At 32.8% G+C, this 13,935-nt stretch overlaps 2 protein-coding genes and 1 non-coding gene across 3 annotated transcripts in view; all 3 read right to left on the bottom strand.

The window, feature by feature from the left end:
* LOC109825035 (protein ABHD11) overlaps positions 1-9,087 on the bottom strand; it is a 16,352-nt gene extending 7,265 nt beyond the window's left edge. Inside the window, exon 1 of the mRNA XM_020391722.1 lies at positions 8,783-9,087. Within this exon, the coding sequence (XP_020247311.1) occupies positions 8,783-9,032 (250 nt within the window). The 5' untranslated portion in view covers positions 9,033-9,087. The remainder of the gene's footprint in view (positions 1-8,782) is intronic.
* Positions 9,680-9,759, bottom strand: TRNAL-UAG. Its single transcript has one exon. It is a non-coding gene; the product is annotated as a tRNA-Leu (tRNA).
* Positions 10,395-13,935, bottom strand: part of LOC109825546 (sorting nexin 1-like) — a 20,226-nt gene continuing 16,685 nt past the window's right edge. Inside the window, exons 6-11 of the mRNA XM_020392394.1 lie at positions 13,070-13,229; positions 12,838-12,971; positions 12,655-12,723; positions 11,762-11,841; positions 10,996-11,056; positions 10,395-10,923 (exon numbers count right to left, since the gene is read on the bottom strand). Of these exons, the coding sequence (XP_020247983.1) occupies positions 10,711-10,923; positions 10,996-11,056; positions 11,762-11,841; positions 12,655-12,723; positions 12,838-12,971; positions 13,070-13,229 (717 nt within the window). The 3' untranslated portion in view covers positions 10,395-10,710. The remainder of the gene's footprint in view (positions 10,924-10,995; positions 11,057-11,761; positions 11,842-12,654; positions 12,724-12,837; positions 12,972-13,069; positions 13,230-13,935) is intronic.

Here is a 13,935-nt window from a genome sequence, read left to right as displayed (position 1 = left end):
TGACGGTGTTATCAAGCTTGACCCCTTTGAGATGTCTGAACATGAAGAGAGACCTCTCCCTTGCTTTTGTTACCATTTGCTGCTTCACAGATTTCATCAGTGCACGTCCCGTTACATTTTGAAACCATCTTTCCTTGTTAAACCAAAATATCTAGTGTTTGTCTTTAAGTAAACAAAGTTTAGACACAAGAACAATTTTGATGGTCCGTTTCCACAATATTCAACCCCATCGTAGTCTTTCTGCAAATAGGATCCATCATATAGCCATAAACCTGAGATCAAGTGTGTGAAGCTTTGCTTTTATATACAAGGAGTTCCCACGATTTGTTTTATCGCTCCGATAAGTAAACCTGAGGCTATCCTGCGAATTTGATGGTCTGCTTCCAAGATATTCGACCCCATCGTAGTCTATCTGCAAATAGGATCAATCCTATAGCCATAAACCTGAGATCAAGTGTGTGAAGCTTTGCTTTTAGATACAAGGAGTTCCCACATCAGCGAATTTGTTTTATCGCTCCGATGAGTAAACCTGAGGCTATCCTGGGAATGGATTGAATCTATTCCTTCGAAACCATGGTATGTTATCCTAAATCCAGAACAATTGAATTGCAGAGGAATGGCTAGAAATTTGGAGGAATGGTGACGGAGAAATGCTGAAGGCATGCTGCAGTTTGATAGTTGTTGGTTCTAAACTAATACTGGTTTGTTTGTTGTTGTAGCCAGTTACAACAATGGTTCCATTCTAAATTATTCATTAGTTTTTGTAGCCAGTTACAACAATGATTCCATTCTAAATTACTCACAACGAATAATTTAGAAGCAAATAAAAAGTTCATAGCTGCAAATATGTGATATCAAGAACACCACTTATGTATATAATTATTTATGTGGTGATAAAAATCAGCAAGCCACCTGCAGGTATATAATTTAGAATTATAAAACAAACAGTGGCAACAATAAGGCAAATTACAGACAATATTCTTGATACTATAGTATGTATATAATTTTTTGTGAATAGAAATCATAACCAGTTCTATACCTGACTATTTTCTTATTGAACCTCCTATTTTTTGAAAAACTAGGTTTTATGCGCGTGCAATGCACGTGGTTAAATACCATAATTTAGTATATTTGGTTTATTTCCTAAATAAAATTTGTTTCTCAGTTCCACTTTGATGGTTTTTGCTTATTTATGTCGCTAAACTTTAGCACTGTGATTATTTATTTTATTTAATGTTCGTTTAAATAAGCTACATCCAATTTAAATTTTCATGTTGGTAATTAAATTAATAGAAAACAAATGTAAATTGAAGCCAAATTGAATTATCATGTTATTTGGTCAGACATGAAACCAAGCTTGAACTGATAAAGTATAATGTTATAAAAGTGTAAAACACTTCAAAATGGTGTTATAAAAGGAAGATGAATAAATTAAAGCTAATAAAATAAGATGATTGGTTAAAACACTTCAAAATGGTGTTATAAAAGGAAGATGAATAAATTAAAGCTAATAAAATAAGATGATTGGTTAAAAGTCGGCTAAAACAACACAAAAGAGGAAGATGAATAAATTAAAGCTAATAAAATAAGATGATTGGTTAAAAGTCGGCTAAAACAACACAAAAGATAATATAGAGCTTGTCCTTAATCCCCGATAGACTTTAAAAAATCATAAACTAATGATTGGTTTAAAAGAAGTATTATTTGATTAATATTCAAAACTATGGAATAATATTCACACTTTTTGAATTTTGCTATTGTGAGAGCAACATGTTAGGGCTTATATTCAAAATTGTTGGCTCTATAAAAAACACAAGAATTTGGAGTGCATAGCTTATATATCGTTAAGAACATATCGATCTATGAAGAATTTTTTCTAATAATGATATTATTACAATGATATTACTATTCAATATTAAATCAATTTTATTATATAAGATTATATAACCCTTTTTAATAAATTATAAAATATATATGAAAACCTCGATACTTATAGCCAGTAGTTGGACTCCACAAAATAGGTTAACTTTACATTATAGTTTGCTATTTGTAGTACTATTGGCAATGACATTACATTTTCTCTTTATCTTATTATTCACACTTACTGATGTAAGTTCTCTTTTTCTAATCATTCAATTAGCTATATTTAGTTTTTATAATATCAGATGTTAGAATATTCTCTTTTATTTAAAAAGTGTTGACATAATTTTCTTAACAAATATATACACATAGTAGCAATATTATATGCTTCAGTGCAACTAAAACATTGGCTTGAAGCTATTTAGAATGAGGTCATTTCTATTCTAGAATAGTAATATAGTGATTACACTGTCTAAAAGTCAAAGAAGAAATTTCTATAAAGGAAAAGTAATTTAATATGTCAAATTAAAAACTAATTTATAAAATATACATGGACAGTGCAGATAGCTATAGAAAGTAAGGTATATATATTTATAAAAATTTTATTGTGAATGACCAACTACAATCATCCTAATTTAAGCATAAATAATTATTATTTTAGTTACTAATTTGATATGCATAACTATGGAATAAATCTCCAGCAAAAAATAAAAATTAAGATTGTATAATGTTGTAGGTAAATAAATAAATCTTATTAGATCTCTTTATATTAAATTTAAAAGTAATAATTTAAATTATTAAGCACCAAATATTAGCTCATGTGAGAAAGTAAAGTAATCTATGGTCTATACACATATATTCAATCAATTAAACATATTAAAATTATGATGACAACAGTCAAAATTATATGGTGGGTTCAAATTAAATATAATTTATAAAAAATAGTACATTAAAGTCAAAATCTTTTTAACCACTATATAGATTGTCTAAATTTTTTTGCATATATAAACTATACTGTCTAGGAATAGTGATGTGCACACTTATAGTTTAATAGTCTTAAGAACGACTTATTCTTTAATATCATCATTAATTGATGTATATGTGCATTACACTGAAAACACAATAAAAATTTAGAATTAATTGATGTATATGTGCATTACACTGAAAACACAATAAAAATTTAGAAAACTACAAAATAAACACCCTCAAAAGTTTTAAAAAGTGCATTACACTGAAAACACAATAAAAATTTAGAAAACTACAAAATAAACACCCTCAAAAGTTTTAAAAAGTATTAAAAAACACCCTAAAATTTATAACTTACAAATACACAAAACAATTAAACATTACATTGAAATCAAGGAACTTCAAAAAAATCATTGAAATTTTTTAAACTTTGGAGGGGTAATTTGCAATGTACTATACTTTAAGGGTGTTTTTTTATAAATTTTAAATTTAATAGATTTTTAATTAGTTATGTTCTTTTCAACAAAGTTATGAGTAATATTTACCATGAATTTTTTTTCTAAACCTATACTTTTAAAAGGTGTATGATATTTTTTGCAAAATTTTAATTTTCTAGGGGTTGTTAGTAATTTTGCATATACATTTTAGTATCTATAGGTTAAAGATTCTCATGGTGTTTTTTATAAATTATGAATTTTAAGGACTTTTTATAATTTTTAAACTTATAGGCCTTTTTTACAGATTGTAAATTATTTATAGACTATTTATAATTCCTATGCTTTCAATTTACTAATGAATTTAAAATTTTTAGGGTGTTTTTGTACATTTTAAATTTTAAATATTTGTTTATAATTTTTGAAACTTTAAGGGTATTTTTTATAAATTATAAATTATGTAGGGGATACTTATAATTCCTATATTTTTAATATACTGTTATGTCAGAAATTATCAGAATTTTTATAAATTTATAATTTTGAGGGTTTATTTTATAATTTGTAAAAAGTTCAGAGTGTGTATTGCAAATTCCATAAATTTTAGGGGTTGTTTCTGTTATTTGTAGGTTTTTAGTATGTTTATAGGTTTGAAATTTTCAAGGTATTTTTTATAAATTTTGAACTTTTATGAGTGTTTTTTTAATTTTTAAAACTTACAAGATATTTTCTCCAAAGTCAAAAAAACTTTCAGTTTTTAGTTAGCATATGCTTTTCAGATTTCTCACTGAATTGAGATAAATAAAATTTATAATTTTCAAGATGCTTTAATAAAATTTTGAATTTATAGGGGTGTTTTTGTAATTAAAAAACTTGGAGAATATTTTTTACAAAGTCTAAAAACTTTTAGGTGCTGGCTAGCATATGTTTTTTAGATTTCTATTTGATATGAAATAAATAAAGGATATGAATTATATGAAACGTATCTATTTTATCCAATAACATGTTAAGTCTCATTATAAATAGAATAAATAATTTGATTACCAATTCAAAGAAGATAGGATAATTAGAATAGATTAGGATAACTATGTAATATTTAAAAAAGCTAAGGGTAATATTGACCATAGAAAGATTTTCCCGAACTCGTACTTTTAAATGGAGTATGATAACATGTTAAGTCTCATTATAAATAGAATAAATAATTTGATTACCAATTCAAAGAAGATAGGATAATTAGAATAGATTAGGATAACTATGTAATATTTAAAAAAAACTAAGGGTAATATTGACCATAGAAAGATTTTTCCGAACTCGTACTTTTAAAGGGAGTATGATTGTTCATCAAATGACCTTGCTAACTTTCATATATAACTATATCCGATCCTTGTTTTCAGTTGTTATATTTAAAATGGTCCAGCAAGCTTCTTTCTTGAATATGACTAGTATATTAAATAATAGATCAATTGATCTTTATTAATGGTTCAATATGTGTTGTGATATATGAACTTTGTGTTGTAGGATGAATATCAATTCAGAACTGAAACTTAGGAGAATTTTCTCAAGATGGTGAGAAGGCAAAAAAAGCGAGGAACGACTACGTGATGTGGAGTGAAGATTAGGGAGTTACTGAGGCCAGTGTTTTCAAAGGCGTGCGCCTCACTGCTCGTCATGCGCCCTATGATGCGAGGCAATCGCGAAGCTCCCCGCATCTAATGTAGCAACATCTTTTGCGTCTCACAAGCATCCTGACTTTGCGCATGGTGTATTTAGTACACAGCCTCATATATTGTTATTCGTTAACATAATAACATTTCAATCGAGTCTTTATACTTGATAACCCATATCCCAAAAAGCAAAATAAATCCATTAGGCATTTTTACTAGTCTTTAACTGAGGATCCTAATTAATCCTCGTCTTTTGATTTTGCTTGGATATTAGTCTTAATTTGACATTTGATTTGAAAAGTATGAATTTTGGATGTGTTAGCATTAAAAATTAAGACCTTATATTGTGATTTGGTAGAAGATATTATATATCATGACATATTTTTATGTAAGTTCCTAAACATGTTCATTCGTGCTTGACCGTCTATCTTGAAAAATTACGTGTGCAGTGTGCCTCACATCACTCGAGTGTGCGCATCGCGTTACGCTTTGCGCATGTGCGCGTGAAGATACTTTGCGCCCCGCATTGCGCCTTGCATATTAATAACACTGACTGAGGCTCTTGGTGGACGAGGTTAAACATGGCAACAAAATGGATAATAGTAACTTTAAGAAAGTTATCATCACGCAAAATGTCCTTCCATATCTAAATGCCAAGTTTAGGAAAACTTCAAGTTTGAACATGTTAAGATCAGGATTAGGAGCTGGAAAAGGAATATTGAACCCATTGAGTTATTTATGAAAAATAATTTAGGATTTGATTGGGACCCAACAACCTAGAGAATAACTTGTTCTGATGAGGTGTGTGATAATTATAAGCAGGTTAGTTTGTTGATTTAAAAAAAGTACCTAGTGTCTTTATGTGCTATTGTGATATTTAAACTGATATATCTTTTTTTATAGGCTCATCCCGACACGCCAATGTTTAATGACAAGTTATTTTAGAATTTGGATGATTTATGCATGGTAGCGGGTAACAACTTTGCAACTGGTAGATTTGCTAGAGGACTGGGAGTTGAGGGCGTGGAGAGTGCCCTGTTACATAATGCATTAGGTGAGGGTAGGCTTGATGGTGATATTGACCTAGAATCTATTGATGTTGATAATTCTACCTACCATCCTACTCCGACTCGTATAGATACTCCACCTCCTAGCACCATTCCAGGTGTTGGTACTCCTATGATTGAATCTTGACATCGAACTCTAGCACTAGTCGAAACATCCTGAGGGCATCTACTCGCATCAACACCTCTGCATGATATCAACAGGCACAAGACATTGCAAATGGGATTACAAATATGTGTAAAGCTTTGCAAGAGTTAGTCTTAGAGGTGAGACTATTCCGGATTCAGCCATGTGTTGAGCAGGTGGCTTTTATTCCTGTGTTTACTGATGCACAATGGTTGACTGTCCTCAATGAAAATATTTCCCAAGACCTAAAGGATTTCCTTGTGAAGATGGATGGAAGTCAAAGGCGAAAGTTCATGATTTAGAGGATAACTGGAAATTTTCTAATTAAGGAAGAGGATGATGCCTACGCTTGATGGATATGCATAGGTCATGATTTGAAGATTAACCTACAGTTTGATGACTACACTTTTGAAATTGTATTTTGAGCACATGTCATGCTTCTATATATGTATTTTGAGGATATGGTCGCTTATTATATGTCTATTATGTGTTTGGTGACTATGTGGTTTTAATTGGAAATATGTCTATATGATGCTTATTATAAGTGTATGATGCTAATTATATGTTGATGATGTTTCTATGCGTGAACAGAATCAAGAGTGTTGTAGACTAGGATAGATTGTGTGATGTTTGATATATCTTCATTAGATGCAATTCAAATAGTTTGTAATTTGTGTGAGCATGATTATGCTTCTTGGGGAGATTGTTATTCAAGAGCCTTTCTGACCATTTAATTTTCATTTGATTGTCTTTATACCAAATAGAAATTGATGGAACTAGTCATATTTTTAAGTGTCCATAGGCTTTTTAATTTATCTTGTTTGGAATCTAATATTATAGTACTGGTCTTTTGCATCTCCTAAGTTTTATTTTCAGGTATATAACAAGATGGTAGAACATAATTGCCTCTTTTGTTATTTCAAGAGGATAGCATTGATTATCTCCTCATCCGCATAATCGTTATGGCTACACAAATAGCGGAGCTACTTGCAAAGGTCTCAACTCATAGAGTCAAGTTTACAATTACATGCATATTTGGGCCTCCAACATGGCATTACAGATCTTGATCTTCAATATTTGAAATCCAAGATGAAGACCAGTTCCTGTGATTTTCATCGGATATGTCATTGTATCTAGATTGCTTCATGAAATTGTGTATGGTATTACGAAGCCACAACCATTTACAAGATACACGTTATATCAGTGTTGAGGAGATGATTGCTATTTTCCTTCTCATGGTTACACAAAATTAACGATATTGCATTACTACTGAGAGGTTTTGATCGATCCCAATTTGCTCTAAGTGGTGCTTCAACAAAGCAGTCAAAGCACTGTATCATTAGCCCCTTCTCTGATGGCTTCACCTCCTATCGACCCACCAAAAAATGTCACATTAGACTCTAGTTTTTGGCCATATTTCAAGGTATTTTAATTTCAAATGTATTATATCACTCTTTATTATTTATTATAAAATTATTTGATTTATATCTCATACATGTTAAATGGAATGAATAGGACTGTATCAGTCCAATCGATGGAACCCACATTCCTTGTATGGTGCATAGCATGGATCAAACCCCATATCATAACAGACATGGCTATCTTTCCTAAAATGCCCTTGCAACATTGCACGTTTGATCTCAGGTTCATTTATGTCCTAGAGGGATGAGAGGGATTTGCCAATGATTAACGGGTCTTGAAGGATGCAATGAGTAGAAGAAGTGAATGTAGATGTCCAATCTCAGATGGTAATAATCTTTATGTCAAATTGTTAAATTTAATGTTTGCTTTTTTAAGATTTTTGTCGATTATAATTCCAACAATATATTATCGCAGGCAAATTCTATCTGGTGGATTGTGGTTATCCCAATAGGCTGCAGGTCTTGGCTCCATATAAGGGTACAAGGTATCACCTAAAGGAGTTCGGTCCAGCCAACAACCATCAGCGGCCACGTAATCCACATGAGTTATTCAACCATCGGCATGCATCTCTCCGAAATTGTGTCAAGCGTATCTTCAGCGTTTTCAAGTTAAGGTTCACTATTTTCAAGAGTTAACCTCCTGGTTTTCCACATGAGACACAAAAACATATGGTTTGGGCTTGTATCGATGTGCATAACTTTATGAAGTTAGAGAACTCAAGCAATGACTTTGAAGTTTCCGATCTTCCTTCCGAGGCACCATGTAATGTTGCACTGCCTAATGCAGATTCTGATGAGGACGATGATTTACAGACTCAGCAAACACAACAGACGGTTGCATTAGAGTGGAGAGAAAACATGGCAAAGAATATGTGGCATGACGGGACATGCATGTCACAAGGACTCTATTTTTAGTTGGTGGCCATTTGACTTAATTTGTTATAATTAAGTCAAATATTTGTAATAGTCATGACTTTTATATCTCAATCTAGGTTGTTCTTCTTTAAATAATAATTAACCACTAATATATGTTAATTATAGTATTAATAAGGATTAAATCGATACGTAAATATTTATATCAAATATTTCCAATACATTATATTATTAATATATTATATTATTTAAAGTGTCCCGTTACCCCCGTTTTATGCCACAAGTAAAAGGACACAACAAAGCCACCCAATCAAATAAATAAATAAATGCATGAATATAAAAAAAAAATAGATGGGTACTAATTTCTAATAATTACCATCTGGAGAATTGAATTTCTTGAGCTCAGACTCGAGGCTGCGAGCAAAAGACCTCCAGTTTCTCCCGGATCCGAGCAGCCCGTGAAGAACGAAGGCCGTGGAATTGAAAGGCTTTTCGGGCGATGGGATCTCCTCGTAGGCTAGGGTTTCAAAGCTCCTCGATTGAGATCCGTTAAGGAGATTCAACGAGAACGGAGCCGAGGAGAAGAGGCGAGACCGAAAGGAGGAGTTCGAAAGGGCCCTCGCCATTAGTTTCGAGATTTTTGCTTTCGTGCGCGCTAGTCTAAAAACGACGATTAGTTTTTTTTTTTTTTAATGAATAGAGGAAATTGTGCTCTTTTCTCATAAAACCCCAAACCATAGGTTATTTTGCCGGACAAATTTTCAAAACCAACCCATTTAGGAATTTATTGTCAAAAAACGACCCCATTCAAACAAATTTGCAAAAAACGACCTGGTTTCAGCCTCTGCGCTGAAACCAGGTCGGTTTTAAAAAAAAAATTGAAACTTCACGGGAGTTGAACTCCCGTGAAGTTTACCAGCTTTTAATTAAGCTGCTAAACTTCACGGAACTTCAACTCTCGTGAAGTTTCACAATTCAAAAAAAAATTTTTGAACTAAAAAACTTCACGGGAGTTGAACTCCCGTGAAGTTTAGTAGATTAATTAAAAGCTGCTAAACTTCACGGGAGTTCAACTCCCGTGAAGTTTCGGAGTTTTTTTTTCAAAAACCGACCTGGTTTCAGCGCTGACGCTGAAACCAGGTCGGTTTTTGCAAATATCCTAAAAAAGGGTCGTTTTTTGCAAATAAAAACTCAAATGGGTTGGTTTTGAAAATTTGTCCTTATTTTGCCGGAAACCACAAAATTAGGGGATAAAAAAAGGGAATAATATTGTTGACAGCTGTGGGATTTGAACCCACGCCCTTTCGGACCAGAGCCTAAATCTGGCGCCTTAGACCACTCGGCCAAACTGTCCGCTACGTTTTGAGTAGTTATTCGAATAATTATGCTGCTAATTCCATTTGTTTCGGGGTATACATTAATCATACGGTTGTAATATTTTTAGATTTGAGGTTGATTTTGATGATTAAGAGATCCAAACTTACCTTTTTTTAATATAACGAACATATTAATGAAGTACTTTTGTATCATATGAACTATAATTCTTTTCCATACTATCTGGAGTTCTCCCAAAAAGAAAAAGACCTGATATTCTCATTTTTGTTTTGTGTCTGCGTGGGTATCCTTATATATCTGCATGTATGTCCATGATTGTTAAGCGGATACGGATATAATAAGTATCATGTCCATGCCGTATCCGGACTGCTTGCCCTTGTGGACTGCTGCCGATCCAATTTCAATCAACAAGCTAGCTATTTTGAATCTTATTGTTAAAACCATTAAATGCAAGGTTATCAAACGAAATAAAAGTTGTTACAAATTTCACAGAAATTAAAAATAAAAGAACAGAAATGGATAATGTGAAATCATTATCTTACACATACATTTCAATGGTCAATAATCTGTTACAATTTCAGTATTCAGATATTTAACGGTCTTTCCTCTTTTCTGATGTAGGTACAAGCAGAACGGGCTGGAACGCTCGGATGAAAATCACATTTATAGTACCACTCTGATAGTAAAAAGATTAAAAGTGCATAAATACATTCCTACAACCTCATTACAATCAAAATCAAAATCAATGTATTGACATATGCTTCGTCCATTGCTGAGATCAACTGAAGAAAACTATCGTAGTAATGAAAGAATTGTAGCAATGAAAGAAAACTAGCGCGACATGATCAATACATTTCTAGGTTTATTAGAAACTTGGGTCAAGATAATTACATGTACTCTCGTAAAGTCATCATTTTCCCCTCTACATAACAATAACCCGGATAAAACAATTTATGTGACAAAGAGTTTTTATGATGAAGGTGAACAGGCTTCAAGCTTAGGTAGAAGACTTCTCCATGCATCAGCAATATCCTTGGCGAGCCTCTCTTGCCCCTTTGCAAACTCATGAAAGGCAAGACCCATGTCTGCTGTCTTCTGCTCTTGGAACCGAATTATTTCTTCACTCATTAGTTTAACAATTGTTTCGTATCTTTGGATCGCCTCCTCGCTCTCCGCCTCCAACTGTGAAGAGTGAAAATGAGTGTCGATAGAAGACAAACTCGAGCTTATCAAATTAAATTTAAATAGTCTCACCTCTTTGTATTCGATCTCTGCTTCTCCAGCTTTTTCAGACCTTATTAGCAACAGCTTTTCTCTGCAAATCAACATCAAGCATCAACAATCTTAAAAATTGTTAAGGGTATTACTGGAATTGAAGAAATATAGGCACTCAGTTTGTTGTAACTGGGCATCCAATTACACTTGCATGTTTGTAGTTCTTGTTTCTGAACTGAAATTGATTAAATAATATGAAAACGAACGAGTAATCTCTCTTATATGTCATTAATTGACTGCAGAAACTAAATTCCTTTCCTCCAACAAAAAATAGGAATTATAATTCGATGAAATATTCATTCCCAAGTACAACTAAAAGCAGGAACTAAACTTCAGAAATTGGGATTCTGATGAACAAGATCAGAAAGATTTTTTTTTTTAAAGCCATGTTTCATTACAACCAGTCACGGGCCCTGGGAAAAGGATTGGATCTATAAATTTTCCATGTGCTTGTGTTTGCGCACTCATATCCCTGTCTGTTTATAAAATAGGTGATTCAAGCACAAGAAATTCAAAATCACCTATATTCAAATGAGCTTGAAATGAAAGCTAGATTAAGGGCTTTTAAATTATTTTTTATAGTTCCCTTTCCTCTCTGCACACGCCTCAAAAGATACACATGCATTGAGAAACATTATTTTCCCATAATTGAGAAAGTTCAATTCAGAAGAGTTTCATCAGTCACACACACACACACACACACACACATAGAGCAAAGCAAGTGAGAAATATGTCAAAATCATACAGATTTATCTTCTTCAACTTGGTTGTTTCAGCTAAATCATACTGCTGCTTGAAAGCACTGGCTCTGTCTGCCATTGTTGCCTGTTTTGAAACACGAGGGAAACAGGGATTAGCATGCAATTTAACTTCCATGAGGAACACCTAATACATTAACGAGACACTTCAGAAAGATGATGTTCTTGAGATTTTAACTGCTCTGTGAACTCGTTCATGGTTCCGGGAGATAACTTAGATAGGTTGGCAAAAAACCCAAAGTATATAATACAAAAAGAGAGCTACATGGAAAAAATTTTCAAATTTCAAACATTCTTAAAGAAATACTGTTCCTTGAATAATCCAGTATCTGCATGTCAAAACTACAACATTAACCAGCATGACATGTATTCAGGAAGGTTCAGGCTCTTTCTTCCCCCCCAAAAAAAAGTGCGAGAATAAGATTTCAAATATTTAAAGCATTCACATGCAAACAGAAAAGCAAGCTACATTTAACTTCATATCCTGCTATGCGGGATGACAATCAGTGGTAGCTAGCTATAAAAAGCAAATCAAGGATTTAGTGAGGAACTGAATCATGGAAAGGAAAGGAAGAAGAATTTAGTGAAAAGTAAGCTTGCTCGATAAAACTAAAGATGTAGTTAGAAAACACATGAACCAAAATTTACTGATTCACATCGCTGTCCTGAAATCATTCCCCTAGCACCACAGTTCTTGCAACAAATGAACTTTTGGAACATTGTTAATTATTGAACATTTATACTGCAAATAAAAGTGATGCAACAGAATTTCAATTTCAATAAGATAACTGCAAGCATATATTTTAAATGTAATTTTACAAGAGTTTAGTAGAAAATGGAGCAAAATTGAGGTTGTAGTAGGAAATGGAGCAAAAATGACCTTTATAGACTGCACTGCTCGCACATAATCTTTTACTGGCTCTTCAAAATTCATTAGGAGGTTGTGAGCCTGCATCAAGAACGAGTTCGATGTCAAGAGAAGACTTCTCAAAGTAATCAGGTCATGATTATGTATTGCATTAAACAAACAAACATTTAGCTAGAACTTTTTTACGGAAGATACCTCCTTATTGAGCTTTAAAGATAATAGTTCTGATTTCGAACCAAGCTCGGAAAATGCCTTCCCAAGAGAATTTCCTTCACAAGCGCCCAAAAGTTTGATTGCTTTCCCAAAATCTGACAGCGACTGCCCCAGCTCTGAGGAAACAGTTAGACAGCAGTATTAAGGCTTACTCCATTATCGAGCCAATGTGAACCAGAGGAAAAAGGGGTCAAAGCTCAAGGCGAATATTTACCTCTGTGTCTCTTTACAAGGCGGAATGCCTGCTTCTGTGCCTCTGCCAAGTGATCTTCAAGCTCAAAAATATAATGTTTCAGTTTCTCATATTCAGGACCTGACTCCTCAATAGGCTTCTCCTTTCCCAGAACAACATCACTAACCTTAGACTGCACATCCTACAGAATCAAAGTGTGCAAGTCATTGTGCAATTCTATTCTCGGGGACCTAGATCTTTACTAATTTACTAAATGCCTATAGATCCAAAGAAAGGCATAAGCATCCTTGAGAACGTCATCTCTGAAATCTCGAACCAATCTATGATGTAAAATATTGAATGTACTAGTAAATTCTCTCTTCTTCTCCTGAAAGCTCACATACTAGTTCATTCTCAAAAGTCATCTGATTTTCTCTATGTTAAACTGGGAAATATGCCTACATGTAGTGTAATTACCTGCAACTTTTATTAACCAAAAAAATTAATTTACACAGATTATTGTGGGATATATAGTTAAATGGAAAGTTTGGACTTCTAGTATTTGTTAGAGATAAGATCATGCAGCACAGATTTCCTGTTGGAGATGAGTGGTTTTGCTAATTCTGGGACAATGTATTTCTTGTTTGATATAATTTTGAACTTGCTCTAGATAGTGTTCATACTTATAAAGCATATACCTTTGATGCTTTTATATGAGTACTAAATTGGTTGAGAAGATTATGACATAGCTTTTCCTTTTAGTCATTATATGCTTTGGCTATATTAATCTATGTTCCACAAATATTTGCCACAAGTCATAAAAAGTTTGATAATTTGGCAAGCATTTTGCAGTTCCTTGTATTTTTAGACCTTTCTATTTTGAGGACAAATTCCATAACTTTTATAAA

The sequence above is a fragment of the Asparagus officinalis genome, chromosome 10, assembly GCF_001876935.1.
Source record: "Asparagus officinalis chromosome 10, Aspof.V1, whole genome shotgun sequence".
NCBI lineage: Eukaryota > Viridiplantae > Streptophyta > Magnoliopsida > Asparagales > Asparagaceae > Asparagus > Asparagus officinalis.
The sequence above is the reverse complement of the archived record's forward strand: the minus strand, read 5'-3'. Positions and strand labels throughout refer to the sequence as shown.